This window comes from Hevea brasiliensis, chromosome 12 (genome assembly GCF_030052815.1).
Source record: "Hevea brasiliensis isolate MT/VB/25A 57/8 chromosome 12, ASM3005281v1, whole genome shotgun sequence".
Classification (NCBI taxonomy): Eukaryota; Viridiplantae; Streptophyta; class Magnoliopsida; order Malpighiales; family Euphorbiaceae; genus Hevea; species Hevea brasiliensis.
Window position 1 is genome coordinate 25,907,753 of NC_079504.1, and position 22,340 is coordinate 25,930,092.

Sequence of the window (22,340 nt, forward strand, 5' to 3'; positions counted from 1 at the left end):
AGGATTCAAGCATGTGCATAACTACAGGAAAAGGAAAGAGAATAGTACTCCAGCATATGCACACACCTGTTAGATTTTCTGTATTTTCATACAAAGCTAGATGAAGGCCAACCATGTTATAATTTTACAAGTCAATGATTCACACAACCAGTTGTCTGGCTGGTGTTCCCTCTGCACCCATCAATTTGAACACAAACAAATCAGATAAGGTAATCTACTTGTTAATCTTTCAGCGAGCACGGGAAGGAAGATGGTGTGGGGGGTGGGTGGGTGTGGTAGGGAGGGGAAGCTTTAATAATACTGAACAATCTAGGAAAACTAAAGAAAACTAGTAAGTGCATGTGGTTAGGTATCTGATTTACAAAAAGTAGTAAACTAAAATTGCAATCCAACTGCACCATTAATTTGATAAGCTGAGATTTAATTTAGAAACTTCCTGGGAATAAAATAGAAGAAATTTGAAGGCAAGTGAGAGAAAGATAAGAGAGGGGGGAGAGAATCATTAAATATGCTATTGTTAGGAATCCCATATTGAAAGAAAATAAAGGACAATATATAAATGGTTGGATTGTAACACTAAATTGGCTAGTCATTTTGATGTATAAAGCAACTTAATCACTTATATGAGTCCAGATTAAAATGAATTAGTACGTAATTTGTCCAGAATTCTCTCCAAATTTAACAGCTAATACCGTTAAATACTGAAACCAAAATACAAAGTATTAAAGCGTCAGCAGTAATATTGCATAGGCCAAACCCAATGGGCAATCATATCCACTTGAGCAATTGGTATGTTAAATCAAACAGTCAACAAGGATCTAATAACAATTGTTAAGTTTGTGGTGGTTTAACAATTGTTAAGTTTAAGGAGGAGAAACAAAACAATCTCATCTCAGCACTTGAGTTGGTATGTACTTGCAAAGTAGTGCAAATCAATATGGAAATAAAACTACTACTTTGCGAATTCTAGGAAATTTGACCATCATATATTTTGTGATGCATATGCACACATGCATGAAAGCTTTTATGTTGTCATACAAGTAATTCAAACATGGGAAGTAAGATAATTAACTGGAAAAATAACTTGGAAAATATTGTTTTTTGACAAAAAGGGCACCATATGCTAGTTCTGTCACTGAATTAATCAATGTTTGTAAGTGCAAAATATAAGGTTTAATTGTTACATTTACAAGTGCTCAACAAGTATCAAAGATCCGAAGTATCAACATGTTAGAGCATCTTCATTATCACTTTAAAAAAAAAAAAATGAAGGCTGTAATCTCACCAGATTATTTCTTTGTAGCATCAATGAACATGGCTCGAGTCCAATGTTCAATATCTTCAGTTTGTGATGGCGGAGGGGGGAAAGTGGGATGTTCTACCAGATCCCATCCATCAATCAGGCCTTCATTCTTTCCAGTGTCAGATATCTCAGTGGCATAAAGGAAACTGGTGGCTGAATTTGGAAGGTTATTATCAATTATGTTTTTCTGCAAGGCAACAGCAAAAGTATTACCACCATTGCAGTGAAAGACATGCTCAATTTCATGGTACCCAGAACCAGAAATTATTTTTTCAAACAGGATGAGCATCAACATAAAGCAGTGTGACTTCTGAATCAAATCCAAAATTCGAAGCAGTGGTTGCCTGCTGCCAGGTATCACTTGTCTATCTTGCCAGAACAGAGGTGGGGAAACACATGTCATTTATTTTTAAGCAGTTAAAGAAGACCACTCCAACGAACTTTAGGCTGTACATGGACAGCATCCATTAACAACACCAACAAAGGTTGGCTGATCAAGGGATGTTGGAAAGTTCAAGGTGCTTCTAGGTTTGGAAATTTGCATAAAAGAATAACATTCTTAATGTAACCAAATTTATAACTCAGTCAAAATTTCATAACCTTTCAAGAAGCCAATGTTTAGGGCATACCGTTAAATGTAGTGCATGTGCACTCTCAAGCAAAGTGCTTGATGAAATGGTAGAATTCACATTCCATACAGATTTATTCAATTTTTGAACTTGCTTACATGACCTGAAACTCAAAAGAAAAGGCATCAGGGATAGTAGAGAAACAGAATAGTATAATAATTTTATCATGAAGATATTGCAGAACAAGGAAATCAGTCCTATGTTTAAACTTTCAAATTGAGGTCAAAAGTGATGCAAGCTACAAATCATCAATATAAACTCCTAAATTTACAAGACTAGAGATGATATAAGATCCTGGTATGATATAAGTATCATCATAAATTCTTCTATTTCAATAATCAGTCTGGAGGTAATCCAGCACCTATGCTTCCAAACAGATATTTTCTAATGCTAAAAGAATATATATACTAGGGATAAAAAAGACAGAGGAAATACACATACTACTGATATTTTTCCAGAAAAGCTGATAATTCCACCTAGTTTAGCCCAACTTTGAAATCTGCATGTGATCCCACACTAAAGCCTTTCCATCAATCAATGATAACGGATTGATGACATGTTACCATACCATCAGAATTTCCAGTTTTCCATTGTTATGGAAGTTATTGTCATTTTAGCCAGGACTGTCTCATTGGACAGTTGTGATGCCAATGAATAGGAACTCGTTAATACCAAGCATCACACAAATTCCACATGTAATTAAATAGTGTCATAAGGAGTTAGCTAAAGAGAGTATTGAGGCAATAATACTTGGGTCTTTGTATCAAGCAAGTGTATGCAATTGCATTCAGGATTCGTTTTATCCAAATCTCAAAAGATATTACACAAGGGACAACTGAATTTTTGGAATGATTAAATTCTTTCTCATCTATTTGATAATCTAGCATGCCAAAATAATATAGCATCATAGATGATAGTTATTCAATACAATGGAACTACTAACACAAGAAATGAACATCTAAATAAATGCTCTAGTCTGTGAGAATATGTTACTCTACTTCATAGTGGGACTTTGCTATCAAACTCAGCTCAGTGAATGTCAGCGTACCAGAGGCACATTCAAAGTCCAACCAATACATTTAATCTCCGATGTGGTTCTCTTGTACATCATAACATATATTGTAGTGAAGCCTTAGTCATTATCTTAACTATCATTGCAGCAAGCCAACTGGCTCATTCATCAATCTGATTGTGAATTATAAACTGCCTAAGATGGATGTCACATAGATCAATTATAGTCATTAACTATTTAGGCTGTGAGGAATAAGCTTAGAGAACCCCAAGTAACTTCCTTTTTTCAAAAAAAATCAATTAAAGAAAACAGGGTTATTGTCTGAAAAGTTTCAAAATTCTTTCCTTGCTCTAGTTTGGGTCATAGAGTCATGCCCAGAAACTATACAAGTGACTGATTATTATATTTTAACTTCACACCTAGAACTGAATTAATGATGCACAGAAGAGGTACCTTGAACAAGCCATCTTTAAGGAAAAAACAGATCGAACTTCCTTGGAAGATGAAAGTGTGGCCAACAATTTTGCAAATGCTTCAAAAGTAGACACTTCAGAAGGCACATCTAAACATAGCAAGTTATAACCATAAGCTGTTACACATGCTACACTTTTCTTCAGGAGTGAAATGCCTTTCTGCAAGTCCTTGTGTGTTTCAACAGAATGTGGAGATGCAGAAGAATAATTGAAGCTGCTACTTCGAGAAGAATCAAGGCGGGCCCTTCTCTCTGATTCCATTGAGGCAACACCAAAATTACTTGAACTTCTATCAGTCCACGAATTTTCACTGCTAGTAGAGCAATAATTTTGGCGTGGTATAAAAAGTGGATATTCATAGCTGCATACCCCCCCAAAGAGAAGGAAAAAATGAGAAGGTTGCAGGAAGTTGGTAAACCTAAGTTAGCTACTGGAACAAGAAATGTAGAAAAAGTGGAAAAAGGAAATCCTTCCAGTTGCTATACCTACGAGAAGAAGGACAGGCATTCCAATAAGAATCTCGTTGCCATATTCGAGAGCAAGAACCCTGAGGGGGAAAAAAATTATATTAGGCATTTAACAACTAGAGAAAATTAGTCCTGAAATGCAAAAGAGTCATTCACTAGTCTTTAACTGAGAAATAAAAGTGGGCTTCCACATTGCCACGTCTAAAAATTTTCTCCTTGGAAAATATTATGAAGATGAAGTTAAATGCCAAAGATATCTAAACATGTAATACACATGCAAAACTCTGAAAATTACAAAAGCATCCAAACATATGCATTTGTAATGCAAAATTCATCCATCAATGCCAGAAGAGTTCCAAAAGAAGATTATAAATTGTGTGCTATACATTTAACAAATACTTCAAGGATTTACGAGGTCCAAAACCTATATTTGGCCAACTTTCATCAGTATCATGTAAATGTATTCTGTGCCCATGGACGCATACAACTTTCATAAAACCAATCCTTTACCACAGAGCCTTGGCCCACAGGGGCCTAATCTAATGTCGAACGAAATTAAACAAGACTAATAATTACTCTTATGAGGGTTGGATGCTATATCCTTAATCAATTGCCAATATAATTGACATAATTCTCAAGTTTGTGATTGTTGAAACCACTTAAATATTTTGATGATTATAACAGATGGTTAACAATGGCTTTGATAAAACCATCAAACACAAAGAAGACTTAAAATTACTCTTATAAATGTTGAATGCTTTACCCTTGATCAAATGTCAATGTAATTGAAATAATTCTCAATTTTGCCATTGTTGAAACCTCTTAAACATTTTGACCTGATAACAAAAGGTTAACAACGGCTTTGATGGGAGGTTTTGCTAGAAGAGGCAATAATAAGATTGCTGTTTTAAATGACCACAGAAAACTCCACAAATTCAAAATTAGGAAAAGAAAAAGGAAAAGATGATAGCCCTGAAGAAAAAAATTTTCAGCTATACAGTAGAGGCACAATAGTGCTTACCGCAAAGCCTGAGTTATGAAGTGCAGGAACAGCCAAGTTATGAACAACAAGATTCAGAAGTTGTACCATGTATCTGTTTTTCAACCAGGGGGGCTACTAATTAGTATCAACACAATTGTTAGCAATGGCAAATGTGTAGATCCAGGAATTCATAAAAGCTTTAACAAAAAAGTTACACATGATAGAATCTTAGGCATTCTTGTTTATATGCCAATGTATCAATAAAGAAAAGAAGAAAACATATTACCCCAGGGAAGCAGCCAGCTCTTCTGATGGAACAGAGTGAGGATCAAGTCCTCTTGGTAAGCGAGCATTGCATATTTGATCATATTGACCATTAGAGCCATCTTTTCTCTCCCCTTCTATAATCACCTGCAAAAGATTAAATGGATTAATGATGATCACCGCTAGAAAGATAATGCCTATATTTGAAAAGAAAACACACACACACACACACAGAGACAAAGAATTGTTATTGGAAGACACCTTTCAAGACATCATCATAAGAAGGTAGTTTTGAAAAAGTGAAGCAAACTCATGTAAACATAAAAGCATGCCCATGCATGTACAACCACAACCGAATTAGTTTAAGAAATCACACATTTGACTAAATATGTAATTATTTTTGTGGAAAAATATGAACAAGACATAAGAAAAGTCCTCTTGATGTAGAACCACAAAGAACACTCAAAGGGAAGAGAAACAAATCTCAAATTTTTATTAGTTCACAAAATTCAATCATTAATAATAAAAGCTCTACTAAATACCTAGAAGATATAGGTATTTATAGTTCAAATTTTTAATCCTATTAGCACTAGGGTCCTATTAGGAATCCTAAAACGATAAAATACTCGTCCTGCTTTAATCCTATAATTTTCATCCTTCGCACTTCATCCATCCTTTTGTATGATAGAAGTATAGAACAAAGGTGCATATATATATATATATATATATATATGAAGTGTGTGCTTTCTGGGAACTCCACCATCTATGCGAATCCCGCCTTGATCAATTCCCCTCCCACTGCTAAAATTACAAACTACATTCTCTGTTTTAACTCTGCCTAGGTATGATTGTAGCCATTGTTAGACCATACATAGCAGGTCCCAAGCTTGCAAAGGATGAGGGTTGTGATAGGTGATAGCCACTATAAAACTATGTCACATCTCATGATATAGATCAAACCCCAATACTATATGTTTTCATGTATTAAAAAAGCGATAATTGGGTCTATCCTTTCAGGACTTACACACAGCTTTCAGGGTCCTTCATAACACATAAGTTTGGAATTGCAAAACAAGTTTAAAGCTGTTGGCCATAATCATTTATAAAGATTATAAATAGCTCTCATTCTTACATATATTGCTGAGTATTTAAAACAGCCAAGAAAAAGGTATTCTAAAGACCACATCTAAATAGCATTACATGTATAGAGACACAATCATTACATTATACAGGTAGCAATTGAGAAAATGAAATTATAAATAATTGAGTCACTAAAAGAAATTAAAACACAATTAATTTTCTGAGTGCTTACCCGACGTTGGGGAAACAATTTGCACATCTGCTTTACAATGACTGATTGCTTATGAAGTAGTTCAGAGGTTATTGCCATCTGCAGTAAATAAATTATCTTAAGCATTGAATATGCCACTGAAACAAACAAAAACGCAATAAATAGACCAAAACAGCAAAAATAAAGGCCAAAATGGAATTCCCTGAATATTTTAACATCATAGACAAAAACAATCTAGGCTGAAAGTATAAGTAATCACATCATTTATTATATGTGGGGGAACAAAACAAACTCAATATAAAAATGGAATTTGGCAACTGCTCACATGCCCTAAACTCTGAGTGCAAATAAGGTTTGGAAAGAACTTCTCCAGTTGTTCCACTCGGTTTTTTTGTAACTGCGAAATAAAAAGCTATGAATAAGACACAAAATACCACTGAAAGAAAACCTGTTAGCTGATTTATAATCTGAATCTCAAAAAATGCAAATAGTCAATACCGCACTGTCAGCTGATTCAAGCACCCCATATTTGACATTCAAATCATAAGATATGCTCTCAATCTTAGCCTTCCCTGCAAAGTTTCATGTGGCATAATGAGGTCAAACAAAGAATAGTAGATATCCTTCAATCTAAAGTGCATTTTACAATTATTAAATGGAGTTCAACCTTGAATGAGTTGTTTCTTATTACAACGGAGTTTCTCCCTCAAACTTGCAAGCTTCTCATTCTGAATCACTCTCCAATTTAATTGATCATCTGCCTTCCCCTGATCAACATTTTGCAAACATAATAGAATTCTTCTTAAATATCCAGTTAGACAAAGAAAGGAAAGCTTTTTGTAACAGAACAGCTGTCTCTAAATGTTCAGAAAGGCATAAAATCAACCTTCGCCACAAGAACTTCACTCAACCTTGAAAACAATAAATCGCGACGGCTCTTCAATGATTTCAACAAGGTATTGTACTCATTTAATCTGAACATCTCATAAAAAATTACAAAACCATCAGATATAAAATCTAATACAAAAGCTTCCACACAAAACATGCAACTAAGATTCTGAATTGAAGACCTCAACAGGCAAATTACCTGTAATTGACACAAACAGTGCAAATAGAAGCGCGATTTGAATTCTCACAAATGGCGCAGCAACTGGATTTCTTGTTCATACTTTACTTTTACATCAATAAAACCAACCTTCTTTGCAACTCACCACACCCTAATCTCAACATCATATAAAAAAAAAAAAAATCAATCTCCATTATCGAATTATCAGACAAAGGGGACAAATAAATAGTTCTAAACTGCTATATTAGCTAGTAAACAGAATAATAATATATGAAAACTGAACCAAGATTGATTGATATCTTCAAAACCACAAAGATTTTGAGCTTAAAAAAAAAAAAACTTACCGGGAAAAACAAACGAAGAAAATCTTACCGGGCAGTCATAGCCGGAGGGAATCGTGAAATTTTGTTGAACTGAGGAGCTGTTGAATTTGAAATTTTGCGAATTTCAGTTGAGCAGAATCTTTTCAATTGAAAGATAGTCAATTTTCAATAGCTACAATAATTGGGTTCTTATTCCTTTACACCAATTTCTTTTTAGCTACAATAATTGGGCTCTTATTCCTTTACACCAATTTCTTTTTCCTTTTATTTTTATTTTATATTTTATTATATAATAATTAATTTATTAAATTCAAAATTAACTTTTATCTAAAAATTTTAAATTTAAACTATTAAAATATTACCTCTATCTATAAATGAAGGGCAAACTTTAAAAAAAAAATCCTTAATTTTTTATATTATTTAAAATATATTATTTCTTATTATTTAAATTAATTTTAAAATTTATTTAAATTTAAAATTTTTAAATATATTCATATTTTACTTTCATTTATTACTTAAGTTGTTATTGCAATTAAATAAAATTTTATACAAAAGAATTAATTAAAATCATAAATTAATGTTTAAAAAAATTATCGACTTTTAAAATAAAACAAGATAAATTATTTAAAAAGTAGTATTTATTTATAATTAGAATTTTAATAATTAAAAATTTATTTATAAATAATTAAAAGATAATTATAATTTTTTATTTTGATTTGATAAGTAATTTTAAAGCAATTAAAATTTAATTTTTTTTATTTAAATTAGTATATTTTATTTTAAAATTATTTTTATTTATATTTTTATATTGTTTTGAATTTTATTTGTATTATTGATTACAATGAAAAATATAACAGTAGACAAAGGTAAAAGTTACTTTTTTAGTTAATTAGTGAAAATTATATTTTATTGAGTTAAATAATATTAGTAATTAAAAATCACCCAAATTAGAAAAAAAAATAAAATTTTATTATTTTCCTAATAATTTTAAATTTAAATCAAAATGTTTAATTTAATTCAAATTTTGTTATTTAAATATTCTATTTAAATTTATTATTTTAATCCATAAAAATATGAATAGGATGATGAATTTATTAAGAATAATTTTAAAAATTTTTAAAATAATTATTGATATTTAAAATAATTATGATATTAATATTGTCTTCTAAATTTATTTCTATTAAAATCTATAGAATTGTTTACTTACCTAATTTGTAAAATTCGTAAATATAAGATATCACAATATCTCTCTATAAACTTCCAAAGTGCAAAGTAATATTTTTAATTTAAAATTTTCTTATAAACTCCAATTAATAAATATATTCTTAAATATAATAATAATAATAATAATAATAATAATAATAATAATAATAATAATAATAATAATAATAATAATTATTATTATTATTATTATTATTATTATTATTATTATCATATAAGTAATTTTTATATTTTAAGTCTTCATAATTCTTAATAAGTATGATAGGTTTCTAAAATTTTCTTTTATCATAATACTTATTATTGAATTAAAGGTAATCAATATTGATAATATTATTAGTTATTTAACACTAAATTATCATATTTGAAAAGAATTTATTGACAATTTAATTGTAGATATGAAAAAATTTTCTAACAATAGAAAAATAATGGATATGAAAACATTTTAAATATCTATATATTATATTGTATTAATTAATTATAATATTAATTATTGTAAAAATTTTAATATTTTAATCAAGCAATTAAATTAACATTTGATTATTTTACACATAAATAAAATAATTACATGTTATAATCTATTTTGATTTACTTACAATGCAATGCATGTATTTCAAATGCTAGTATCATATAAAAATATTAACAGTTATTTAAAATTTGTCACTATATTTTTAAAAAATTTTTAAAATTCTACTAATCATAATATTTCTAAAAATTAATCATTTTTAACTGCATTTTTATTAAATTAAAAAGAGAGTTTAAAAAAAAATTATATATATATATATTTTAAATGTCTAATAAAAAAGGCGTGTGGAAAAATTATTTTTATTTTTATATTTTGTTATATAATCATTAACTTATCACATTAAAAATTAATGTATAAAATATATGCTCCCCGCCCTTCTCTACTACTTCCTACTTGTAATTTTAAATGTGTCCAACACAATGTAGTTTTAAATTTGTAATTTATTCGCATTAAATACTGTGCAATCTTTAAATTATATATATATATATATATATATATATATATATATATATATATATATATACACATTAAGAATTCAAAACTTTTAACCAAAATTTAATATTTGACATACTTGACATAAATTATAAATGGAATAATGGTCAATTTAGTCCCTATATTTATTGGGTAGGTTCAATTTAATTTATTTTTAATTTTTGGTCTAATTTAATTCACAAATTTTGTTTTATGCTCAAATTAGTCCAATTAATTAATTAATATGTGTCATTTTTTAATATTTAATTATTTTTTATATTAAAATATTATTTTTATATTATATAATTATTTAAATAAAAAATAAAAATATTATTTTCATTATTCAATATTATTAATTAAACTGAAAATATAAAAAATCTTTATATTTTCATATAATTAATTAAAATTAAAAATTATTACTATAATTAATTTTAATTATTTAAATAAAAAATATCTTTGTATTTCATGTTTTTAATTTTAAATTAAAAGCATGAAATACAAAAATCATATTTTTTTTCATTTAAATAATTAAAATTAATTATAGTAATAATTTTTAATTTTAATTAATTATATGAAAATATAAAGATATTTTTTAAAATTTTTAGTTTAATTAATAATATTGAATAATAAAAATAATATTTTTATTAATATTTTAATATTAAAAAAAATTAAATATTAAAAAAAGCACATATTAATTAATTAAGCTAATTTAGCATAAATCAAAACTTATGAGTTAAATTGGACTAAAAGTTAAAAATGAGCTAAATTTAACCTCCCCAATAAGTATATGATGCAAATTGACCGCCCACTATTTCATTTTTATATATTTAACAAATTTTAATTTGCCTTAATTATATATATATAATATAATATAATATAATATAATATAATTTAGTTAATTTCATTAATTTTCTTTATTTTTTTTATTAATGGGTTAATCAATTTGATTTGAATTATGAATAAATTATTAATTCTCCAGTTATGTCTATAAAAGTTACAAACTATTTAATAATATCTTTTTTTTAAGAAATTTACTAATTACCCACTTAATGCCATAATAAGTTACCATTATCATTAAGTTATAATATATTAACATGTATTTATTATATATATTTATAATTTTATATAGTATATGTGAACTAGAGCCAAGCTCCATTCTACAACCCATGAAGCCTACCTTTAGCCCTCCTGTATCAAATGAGAAGATCGAGTACATCACCAAGAGTGGAAGATGTTATGGCCCTGAGGAGGTAGAAAAGAAGAAAGGGAAAGAAAAGGTGGAGGAAACAGTAAAGGATGATGAGGGTTCTGAAGAAATGAGAAAAGGAGAATTTAGTGAGCATAAGCATGAGGAGGAATTGCTCTTGTAGATTATGAAGCAGAGCGAGTATGATGCAGTTGAGTAGTTAAAGAAAACATCTGCGAGAATCTCATTACTGTCACTTATCCTGAGCTCTGAAGTGCATCGCCAGGCACTGTAAAGGGTATTAAATCAGGCCTTTGTGACTCCTGACATTTCGTCGGGATAATTTGAGAAGATTATTGGGTAGATCCAGGCACCAAAATTTGTCACCTTTTCAGATGATGAAATTGACCCTGCCAGCTTGAGGCGCACTAAAACTCTTCATGTGACAATAAAATGCAAAGTCCTGATTAACAAAGGTTCGACACTCAATGTGCTACCCAATGCAACTTTAGCTAGGCTCCTGATTGAACCATCTTAAATGTGGCAGAGCAGCATGATAGTTTGAGCTTTTAACGGTACCCAAAGAGATGTATTAGGAGATATTAAGCTCCCACTCTAAATCGGAGCCTGTACTTTTGATGTCACCTTTCAGATAATGAATATTGAGCCGGCTTATATCATGTTGCTAGGGAGGGCATGGATCCATGAGGCTAATGCTATTCCCTCTACTCTCCATCAAAGGATTAAGTATGTCATGGAGGGGAAAATAGTTACATTGAGAGGAAAGGAAGCCATGCTGGTTACCAAGCCCCAATCAATTTCTTATGCAGAAGCTATTGAGTAGGCCCTGGAAAGTTCTTTTCAAGTATTAGAGCTACAAGGAACCTCTCCGAATGACGGTGGAGCCATGTCTATGGTTGCAAAAGTGATGCTAAAGAATGGTTACAAAGAAGGCAAGGGATTAGGGGTCATGCTACAAGGGATTGTTGAGCCCGTAGTGGCTACCCAGAGCAATGGGCATTCCGAGTTAGGATATAAAGAGGATGCTCTGGCAGATAGGAGGTTCTGGATGAGGAATATGCTCTGAGATCAGAGATTTGATAGATCGCCTAAAAAAAAGAACATTCCTCAAATTGGGGACGTTTTTACCAGGCTAATTATTGAACAAGCAAAAGAAAAAGGTGAAGAAACTCTGCCAGATGTATCAATCAATGTCTTACAACTAAGCCCCGCATCAGAAGTGCTGATTGTCCCAATCGCAAAAGGCCGAGAACTGGAAAATTGGGAAGCTGAGGATATCCCTATGCTTTTCTTTGAGTAATGTATATTTTGTTACTGACACTTGATCACTCTGCCCATGATGACAAGTGGGATCCTGTAAATGGACATTTTCTTATGATATAACATTAATAAATTAATAGCGCATTTTTCAAATTCTATGTCCAGTATCTTCCTTTTTGTTTAAAGCCCATTGTTAAAATCCATTCTTTAATACACTCCATTTTGATTTCTTCAGGACTGTTGATCAATCAAGACATAATAACTCAATTGATTTCGAAATTCCTCATGTTAACTTTGAAAGACCCATAATTGCCATGGATACAAGCGATTCTGATAAAGATGAAGAGCCTACACCCTCAAGGGAGCAAATGCAGCACCCTTGTAGTGGAGACAAGATGAACACCTTAAATTTAGGGACTGAAGAGAATAAGGAGCTCAAAATTGTCAATAATGAGGAGTTAGAGGATATGATCCAGTTGCTGAGGTAGTTCATTGATGTATTCCTGAAACAGTGTAACACCCTCACTGTAGCAATTCCGTACATTCTACTGTTCCGGTGACCGGTGTCGGTTCGGACAGCTAGAACGTCTGAAAAAATATTTAAATTAAAGTGAGGAACCATAATTAACTCAAATATTAATAAGAAAAATTTAGAAAAAAATTTAAAAATAAAATATAACCAAGTTAAATGAGCCGGTGTCCTAGCGATGGGTAACCCAGTGAGAAGTTGCAGTTCTCGCAACTAGGAGCCCTAGACCCAGGAGAAAATTCATAAAATAATTTTTAGGACTCTAGATAAGGGTCATTGAGGTTTCTAAGGCATTAGAATGCCAAGAAAATATTTAGAAAAATTTTTCAATTGGTACAGATAATTTTAAGCTAAACGGAGAGCATTTTGGTCATTTCGCTTTCAGAGGTGATTTTTGGCCTACTTGTCCAGTTAAGTAAATAATTATTATGACATAAAATGTGAATAAATATTGCTAAAAATTTAATTGAAAATGAGTAGAGAAGAAAAGAAAAGAAAATGAAAGAAAATGCCAATTATGACATCATATGATATCATTAAACACTTACCCACCAATCCCATTAAATCACCACTTAAGTAAGTAATAAAAGAAGATAAATGATACAAAAAAATTAAAAAGGCAATCTGCTTCTCCCTCATCAAACCAGCCGAAACCTCTCCCATAACCAAACCTCCATTAAAAAGCTTTCTAAGCTTCACACCACACTAAATCTCACCATAAAACCACTCAAGCTCTTCACTAAACTTGATCCTCACACCTTAAATCACCACTAGGCAGCAAAAACAGGAAGGAAAAAAGGAAGTTTTGTTAGCTTGAAATTCTGCTCCAAGTGGTTAGTGTCCAAACTCTTACTACTTTTGATTTAATTCATGTTTAATGGCATGAAATAAGTAGAAAATATAAGAAAACAAAATAAAAATGTGTGTGTGTGCACCCCTATAATTTCAGCAGCTTAGAGTTGGTTAGGGTTTGATGATTTTACTTGATAGCAAAGTAGTTATGAGCTGCCCTTGGTATGAGATGAGTGATTGAATATGTTTGTGTAAGTGAAATGCAAGTGGAATGCATGAAAGAACTCGAAAAAAATGTGGACACTTGAACAACATTAGGGTTTGCTCATGTAATGGTATGTTAACCTTGTAATGGTCAATTAGTGACAATTTGAATGTATGTGAGGAGGAATTGAAGTGAGTAAGGATGTTGGAGTTAAGCTTAGGCATGCTGCCCTTGGTGGCTTGCAGGACTGGGTGGGAGTCCAACAGGTTTGGACAGCCATAAATGGAGTTGTATAGGTTCAATTGGTGCAAGGCCAATTGGACATGAAACTAGACAAATAATGACACAACTTTGATGAAGAAACCCTGCCCAGAAAACCAAACCAAATTGACTTAAAAATTACCCTAATCCGGGTGACTTGCATTCTGCCTGGCCAAAATGATCAAATGGACAGTGTTTATTCATTTGGTCATAACTCAGTGTAAAAAGGTCCAATTGACCTGAAATGAATCCTATTGTCTATGAAAAAGTCAACATTTTAGTTGACTAATGAAATAAATAGTAACAATGAAACTTCAATTTCAAGAATTGTGTAATTTAAAAGTGTAACATGCCCTAGTACACCTAGTAAGATTAGTTTGGATGGGTTGGCATGCCAATAGGGTTCAGTTAGAGTACTGTACATGGCATTATGCCATTCTGTAATTTTATGGCTTTTAGCCATTCTGATATTATGATGATACTTGGCCCTGTGCCTAATGTTTATCTGACTTATCGGTACATTACATTTATCTTGGGAGATACATATGTGACCGATGGTGTGACGGCCCGAGGTACTTGATACCTAGTGCAAGTTTACCCATTTATCCAGTCCAGTCATCCATTATAGGTTACTTGGGCAACAAAAAAAATGAAATTTGATAAATTTAATGAAATAATGAATATAACAAGTACTAAATAAATAAGATTACAAATAATTATGAAAAAAATTTGTCTGCATAAGAAATCAATACATTCACTGCATATTTATTTTCTTTTAGTTCTTTTTATTTTATTATTGGCACTACTAAGTATTATTACTTAGCGCATTGCTTTTTGCCACGCGTAGGTTCTGGAGAGACTGACAGAGAGCCCAGTAGACCACAGACTGGGTGAGGCCGTCCATAGTTCTGCATAGTATCCGTGTCACCTCACAGACTTCAGTGCATTGGTAGGACACTAGGTCTCATTTTGGTATTTTGTAATTAACTTTTATTTTCTCATGTATAATTGAGACTTATGTAATATATTTTGGTATTAATGTAAATAGTGAAAATTTGTGTTTATAAATGAAAAATTGAGTATTTATTTATGACTTGTATATGAATATCATGTGAAATGAATAAATGAGAAATGGAAGTATTGTTGAGAAATATTGAGACTTTATTGATATAATGGAGTTTGGTAATGATTAAACGTATTGGAAGTGTTTTTCACAGGTTTCGAAGAACTGTTTTCTCCATTTTTAGCCTGTACTCTGCCGGATTTTCTATAAAATTTTCGGAACCTCAAATAAATTTATAATTTCAATAAATGACTCAAATGAGATAAATTTAACAAAATGGCACTTCATAACTATGAAGAAGTAAATTAAGGAAGGATAAAATAGTTGAAATAAAATATGGTGTTCCGGTATACTGTGCGGCATATTTTACTTGGCTACACTGTAGAAGGGTAAAAGGTGTCACAAACAGTCCCAGTAAAGTAGAAACTGAGAAGCATGAACCCTAATACATTGCTTAAGGTTAGGGATGAAATTTAAAAGCAATATGATGCTGGATTCCTAGAAGTTATGAAGTATCCTGAATGGGTATGCTGGGTTCCTAAAACTGGCCAGCTTGCTTCTTTTCCTTTCTATTTTGGTAGGATTGGGCTCTTCTGTTATCACATTAATGGTGTCAATTAGCTCTTCATCCTCACCTTCACCTGCCCTTGGCCTATGCTCAGACCTAGCCCTACGATCCCTATCAGCATCTGACCAAGTATCACAAGTGAAATGTTTCAAGGTGCCATCTTTAACTAGTCTCTCAATTTCATCTTTCAACTGCTTGTAGTCGTCAGTATTATGGCCAAAATCATCATGAAATTTACATAACTTACACTAATCCCTCCTGTTTGTGATCCTCGTGGATTCGACCTCCTTTGATATTTAATTGATTCTCCATTCTTTTGAATCCACATGAGTACTCTAGACCTAGACTTGCTTAAGTGTGTATAGTTCTTGAACTTATCTCACCCTCTATCCCTGTCACTGGTGGAGTGACTTGGTTTCTTCTCAATATTGTCTGGGCTACTCTTTCGCCATCTTCACCTCTCTGTCTAATTTCAACAATTGCTTCTCATCATCTAATCGGATATACTTTTGGGCACATTCCATGAGTTGATATTATTTTCGACTTAGATTCCTGATCAAGGAGTCTATAATTTTAACATTGTTCGACGCTTTCTTAATTGCGTCACATGTGATCTCATGATTTAGATGCTCGACCTGGATAGCCTCAGCATTGAAATTATCTATATAGCTTTACAGTGACTTGCCCTCTGTCTGTCAAACTTTATGCAAATCAGATAATAGCTTTTTGAGTGGGATGCATATGATGAATTTTTTCTTTAAACTTAGTTAACAAGTATTGAAAACTTTTGATTGAATTAGGATTGAGATGCTGATACCACTTCTGGGTGAGTCCAGTTAGAGTGGATTAAAAAACCTCCATAAAATGAGGTCATTCACATTCTGCAGCTGCATTGTAATTTTGAAATTGGCCAGGTGACTCCTTGGATCTCCATCATACTTGTCTAAGATGGTAATTTGAACTTTGGCAACAAGGGTTCTACCAAAATTGCATTTAACAAGGTTGAACAATCATTTACACAAAAGTCATCATCAGCATCATAATTGGATTGAAACTTAAGGGGTGCTTTGACTTTTCCTCAGTTAATAGATTTAGGGCCAAATTAACTTCAACATGACCAACCTTCTCTTTGCCTTTTGATTGTTGGGCATTGATAGGATCTAAAATTGTCCTATTTTCAAGAGCTCTTGAGTTTTCAAGTTGCATGTTGTGGTTCTTCAAACCAACGTTCTCTCCTTCCAAAATTTTGATGCATTACATCATCTATTCAAGGGTTATGGGAGGTTGTGTGGTTGTGTTGTCTACCATTGTACCATCGTTGGTGGAGCCATTGGCAGTGCGTGGGTATCCATTAATTAGTGGCGACAGTTAAGTTTGAAGCCATGGTGAATTAAGTGATAGAAAAAAATATCAATCACAAGATTTGTTTATCGATGGGAAAAGATTTTTTGAGGTGATCTTTCTCATAGGCGGCACTAATGACGCTCTTCTCCTCTTCTGTGAGTATGGTTCGTGGATCTTGGATCTACAAGGTAGCAAGGAACATCGAGTGGGTTAATTAACTACCATTTCAATGCTTATGTTAGTAATGAGAACTAGATTGTGAATGAATGAGAAAGAATGATTCAGAGATTCATGTAAATACCTGATGGCATTTATATAGGCTTGGGTGTAAATTCCTATTGGGATTAGGAGGTTGTGTCTGATTGGGACTTGAAGTCTATACTGCCTGAGAGTCTTATAAGGGTTAGGAGTATAACCGTGGCAATTTTCTCAGGATATTTACCCTTTTAGGTAATTTGAGTATATCAGAGATATGCTGGGTGACTAACAACTACCCAAATGTCTAGGGCAAATATTTGAGTGACACTTAATAGTTCAAACCCGGACTGATCATCATTACCCGTTTTGTTATAAGCAAATTAGTATTATTAATAAAGAGTATAATAGAGGTGTGGAGAAGTTCCACACAAATCCCATACCAAAAGGCAAAACCCAGAAACACCCCTCCTAAGGAACAAAAACGGCAACAACAAAAACATTACATAAACCTTGGCATACCTAGATATAATGAAACCCAATAATTAAAAACAAACTAGCAATGAGTTACAAGAAAGCAAAAATTTCTTGAGCTGAATGTAATGGTTACTCTTGCATTTCTTCTTTGGGATGTAATTTCTAGATGCCCGACAATCCTTTCGACAAAGGTGCAGCGCATAAACCAAAACTCAAATAACAGTAATTGAGGGAGAAATAATAGCAATCTAAATTAGAAAAACACAGCAGCATCCTAAAACCCAAGGATTTTAGCAATAAAATTCAACCTGTAGAAACATCCAACTCATGTGCTGATGCGAACACAAAATTGAGCACCTTCCAATAGCTAAAAGAGGAACATGAGACGCAAATCCTGGATAGATAACTAGATTCTCATGAAAGAAAACCCATCTTTCTTAAAATTGAGGAAACAACCCAGTGCAAAACCCAAAGACACAAGGAAGAATACAGGACCCATACACACGGAAATGAACTCCCTAGGAAACCCATTCATTAATCAAATAAAAGATCAAAACCAAGCACCTACACTACATGCACCAAGCCGATGGCTAAGAATTCTATATGAATAACACCAAAAAAAGTGGATCCACAACAAGACAAAACTCTAAGACCCCTCCCCTTAAGTATAAAAATACAGGTGCCGCATGTACGTTTCTGCCAAAATCAAAATTCAAAAACCAAATCCCTAATCATGACCTCCTTAATCAAAGAATTTCACATAAACTCAGACCCCATCTAAGCAAGATTAATAATAAGAATATCCCCAAGGAATAGACCTAACCAACAACTTTAGAAAGAAATAATCCAATCAAAACCCAAAGCTAAAAAGTTCCTTGACTCTTTTAAAGCACCGAACAAGAGAATACTTGAAAGTAAAATAAAGTAATTCTAAGATTCACCTACAGTAAGAGGAACCTCAGATTTTGGATGCCTCCATGGCTAAAATGTCAGACTTAATTTGCCTGATCAAATGAATAACCATAATTTCGTCTGGTTCTGAGAACACTAAACCAAGTTGCTTACCCACCGAGATTGTTTGCTAGGCTTCCTTCTCGAAACCAAAAGGAATGGTAGCCGAGTTTTCTCCATTAGTAGCCTTTTAGTGAGGGCAATTCATTCTTGCGATGTCATTGTCGGTTGGCTCAAAGAAATGGTTATTGTCAATTGTTTCAATGGCTGGTAAGTTTTTAGGTTTCTTTTCCCTTTTCCCACCCCTAGAGAACATGGGAGAAACTTCATGGAGTCAATGATGGATTTAAGCTTCCTGCAATTTTTGAGAAGTCCTGAAACTTTAAGGCACTTGCCCTGATTGTGGAGAGCAAAGAAGTGGGCTGGGCTTGGAGATTTAAAAGGGAACAAAGCAAGACAAGATGGACTGCCCTGCACTTGGGGAAGAGATTCAACAAGAATGGGCTTAGTTGATCTCTGTGAATTAATATCTGGTTCTAAGCAATTACTTGTAATAAGAGGACGGGGCATGTCTAGGGGAAGATAAGCCGATTGTGTAGATGGAATCTCAAAAGGTTCTAGGTTAATGCGGTAGTAAGGCATAAAATGCTCTTGAACCAGATTGAGATCAATGAACGGAACTAGCATATCCGGCTCTCGCATGTTATCTTGGGAAATTTCAAAAAACTGCGAAGAGGGACCAAGAGTTGGAGCATTCTCAGGTTCCAACACTCTGCAGCTACTTGTGGGCTAAGATCATCGTGGTGTTGTTCCATACCAAGAGCTAATTGCTGGGTAAAAGCCAGTGAGTAACTCTGATTTTCTCGAGAAGCAAAGAGAAGATTAGGACTGATCTCGAGACTCAAAGCACTATTACTCTCAACATGCATAGGTTGCACGCTAGTAGGATCGTGATATGGGCTACTGGAAGAATTTACAGTGTTTTAATTTGTCTTCGAGACATTAGGTATGGGAGAGACCAAATCACATCTTGACAGGTCAGTAGGGAAGAATTATAGGATGCCACGTCATCATCTTTTTGCTTCTTTAAAACTTTGTCTAAACTCGCAGAGGTAGTAGGCTTACAATGGGGTTTGTAGATCCTTGGTGCGAGAAGTTCATGACAGGGTTCTTTGAAGGAAACAATGTGGTAACACAAGTTGTCAATATCTGTAGCGATTGTCTTATTAACAAGATCTCTTGAATCTGTGGTTATTAGGACTCTGGCATAATCTAGTCTTGCTTTAGCTTGAGTATTATAATCCTCTGAAATGAATTCACCGCAAAAGCTTGCAATCCAACTGAAAAAATGAGATGACCACGCATGCAATAGGATACCATAAAGACATAACCAAGTTAATCTCTTTTGGGGTGTGAGAATAGGTTGCCAAGGAGAAATCTTGATAAACCATTTCTCTAACCATAACTTTTCACCCAGAAAAGCATCCATCAACTCTTTACTTTCAAACGTGAGAAAGGCTTGTTCACCACCCAATGGGTTAATTTTAACAATAGTCATCCGTTTAAAAGAAAATGCTCTTGTAAAATAGGCAGAGAGTGGACATTTCTGACTTTGGCAACTGTAGAATGATGAAGCCAATCTTGGTTTTCTTGTGCTCTATTTTATGGTAAAACGTACTTATCTTCAATAAGACGTGATTCCTAATGAGGTGCACTGAGGCATATGTCAAAACCATCTTCACTCTGATTATTGTTAGCAAGTTGCGGTGAAGATTTCGTAGGATTAGAAAGTGACACCTCTTTTTGGAGTTGCAGCTTTGTTCTCTGCGTGGAGTCCCTGCTTTGTTGATTATAACTCTTCCTATTCAGCTCATTAGAAGAAAGATCACTATATTTGGAAACAAAGGCCCGAATTTTATATGTCCCGATCCATATATTGTTGATAATATTGAGGAGATTACGAAGAGCGGTATTTAAATAAGTTCTTATGAATCCAAAACTCTTCCCACTTCGGTTGAGTCTACTAGGAATATAAACGTCCATAATCTGATCAAACTTAGAGAAAGCTTGCCATAATGATGTAGCATCCCAAATAGGTGGAAAGTTATCAAAGTACAAGGAAGGGTATCTGTGTTTCAGAAATGAAGTATGTCGGTTTTTGGTGCCCACACTCACCCGCGATGTCACACCTACGCGACACTCCAACTTTGAATCCCATTTTCTCTAGGCATCACTAGATCTCTAACGCAATGCATAGAAGCTTACTGAGCTTCAATGCCTATCAGATGCCCATCAAATCTCCAGCACGAGACCACTGCACCACTCATACCCATCACATACCCACTACCACACGAAAATCAACACAGTCACTTTCACCCTTGCAGAACACTCCCTATCCTTACCATCACTATGCCCCCCATTAATGTTTAAGTATTATTAACAATTGCATGTAATTATAGGAATCGATGTGTGGGAAAAGACCTTTGAGTTATTGGAGGGGCAAGGGAGGAGAGAAGCGAACATGGAAAGTAGAAAAAGAACTGCAGCGAGGCCTTATGGAAGTGGGGAAGTAGGTTTGTTGGTTGTGCTGTTGAGTAATGGGCTTTGATTTTTTGAGTTGGGTATGAGTTAGTGTAAGAAGAAGAAGAAGACATCGATTTTGGGTTAGGGTTTCCTTAGGGTTAGAGATTTTTGGAGATTATTAGGATTTCAACTTAATTTTGGAATTAGGGCTAATTAGATGTTATGAAACTTGATTAGGCTAGCTGACGTGGCACCGCTATTGACTTTAACAGCTGAAACTGATGGTAGGGTGCAATTAAATTAGGGCCTGTTTGGTTTAACTGTTGGGTGCAACCAATAACTGGTAGCTGATAGTTGATAGTAATCGATTGATGTTAAGTATTTGGTAAAATTATGTTGGCTGTTACTATTCATATGTAAAATGACAAATAATGGTATGTATCATGTAATTTATTTTATTATTAAAATAATTATATAATTATTAATTTCTTATATATTGCTAATTATTTTATTATTAAAATAAATATATATTATTAATTTATTATTTTAACAAATTTAATTATCATTGAAATTTATAAATAAAAATTAAATATTTTAAAGTAAAATATATTTGAAACTATAGTAAATAATATTTATTTAGAAAAATTAATAATCATTGTTGCCAACATTAAACTACAAGCGATTTGATCACGTAATGCATTCATTTGAAGTGTTTCACTTTCTTGACTACTTTCTTCCACTTGAATGTCATCTGCATCACGAAATATGTCTGGTGGTATAAAATTTGGACTTTTATCTAATCGCTCAAATGCTGGATCAGCCAACGCTTTTCTTCGAATGTAATTATGTAATGCCATGGACACAACTATTATATCTCTTTATACATAAAATAAATAAGGAGGCATTGTTCGTAATATCTTCCATCTTGCCTTCCAAACTC

At 32.7% G+C, this 22,340-nt stretch overlaps 1 protein-coding gene across 2 annotated transcripts; it reads right to left on the minus strand.

Annotated features, from left to right (window-relative positions):
• Nucleotides 1–1,064: 1,064 nt before the first annotated feature.
• On the minus strand, nucleotides 1,065–8,021 carry LOC110652616 (uncharacterized). 2 transcript variants are annotated; one of them, XM_058131358.1, is made up of 13 exons: nucleotides 7,860–8,021; nucleotides 7,509–7,638; nucleotides 7,308–7,395; nucleotides 7,089–7,188; nucleotides 6,920–6,993; nucleotides 6,747–6,818; nucleotides 6,443–6,520; nucleotides 5,153–5,277; nucleotides 4,906–4,978; nucleotides 3,903–3,964; nucleotides 3,398–3,778; nucleotides 1,933–2,035; nucleotides 1,065–1,490 (listed from the first exon to the last, which is right to left on the minus strand). In XM_058131358.1, the coding sequence occupies exons 2-13, from the start codon at nucleotides 7,586–7,588 to the stop codon at nucleotides 1,290–1,292; spliced, it is 1,437 nt and encodes a 478-aa protein (XP_057987341.1). In that variant the 5' UTR covers nucleotides 7,589–7,638; nucleotides 7,860–8,021; the 3' UTR covers nucleotides 1,065–1,289. The 2 variants fall into 2 exon arrangements, with proteins under 2 accessions (XP_057987341.1, XP_057987342.1); XM_058131359.1 differs by having other exon boundaries at nucleotides 7,832–8,010.
• Nucleotides 8,022–22,340: the final 14,319 nt, after the last annotated feature.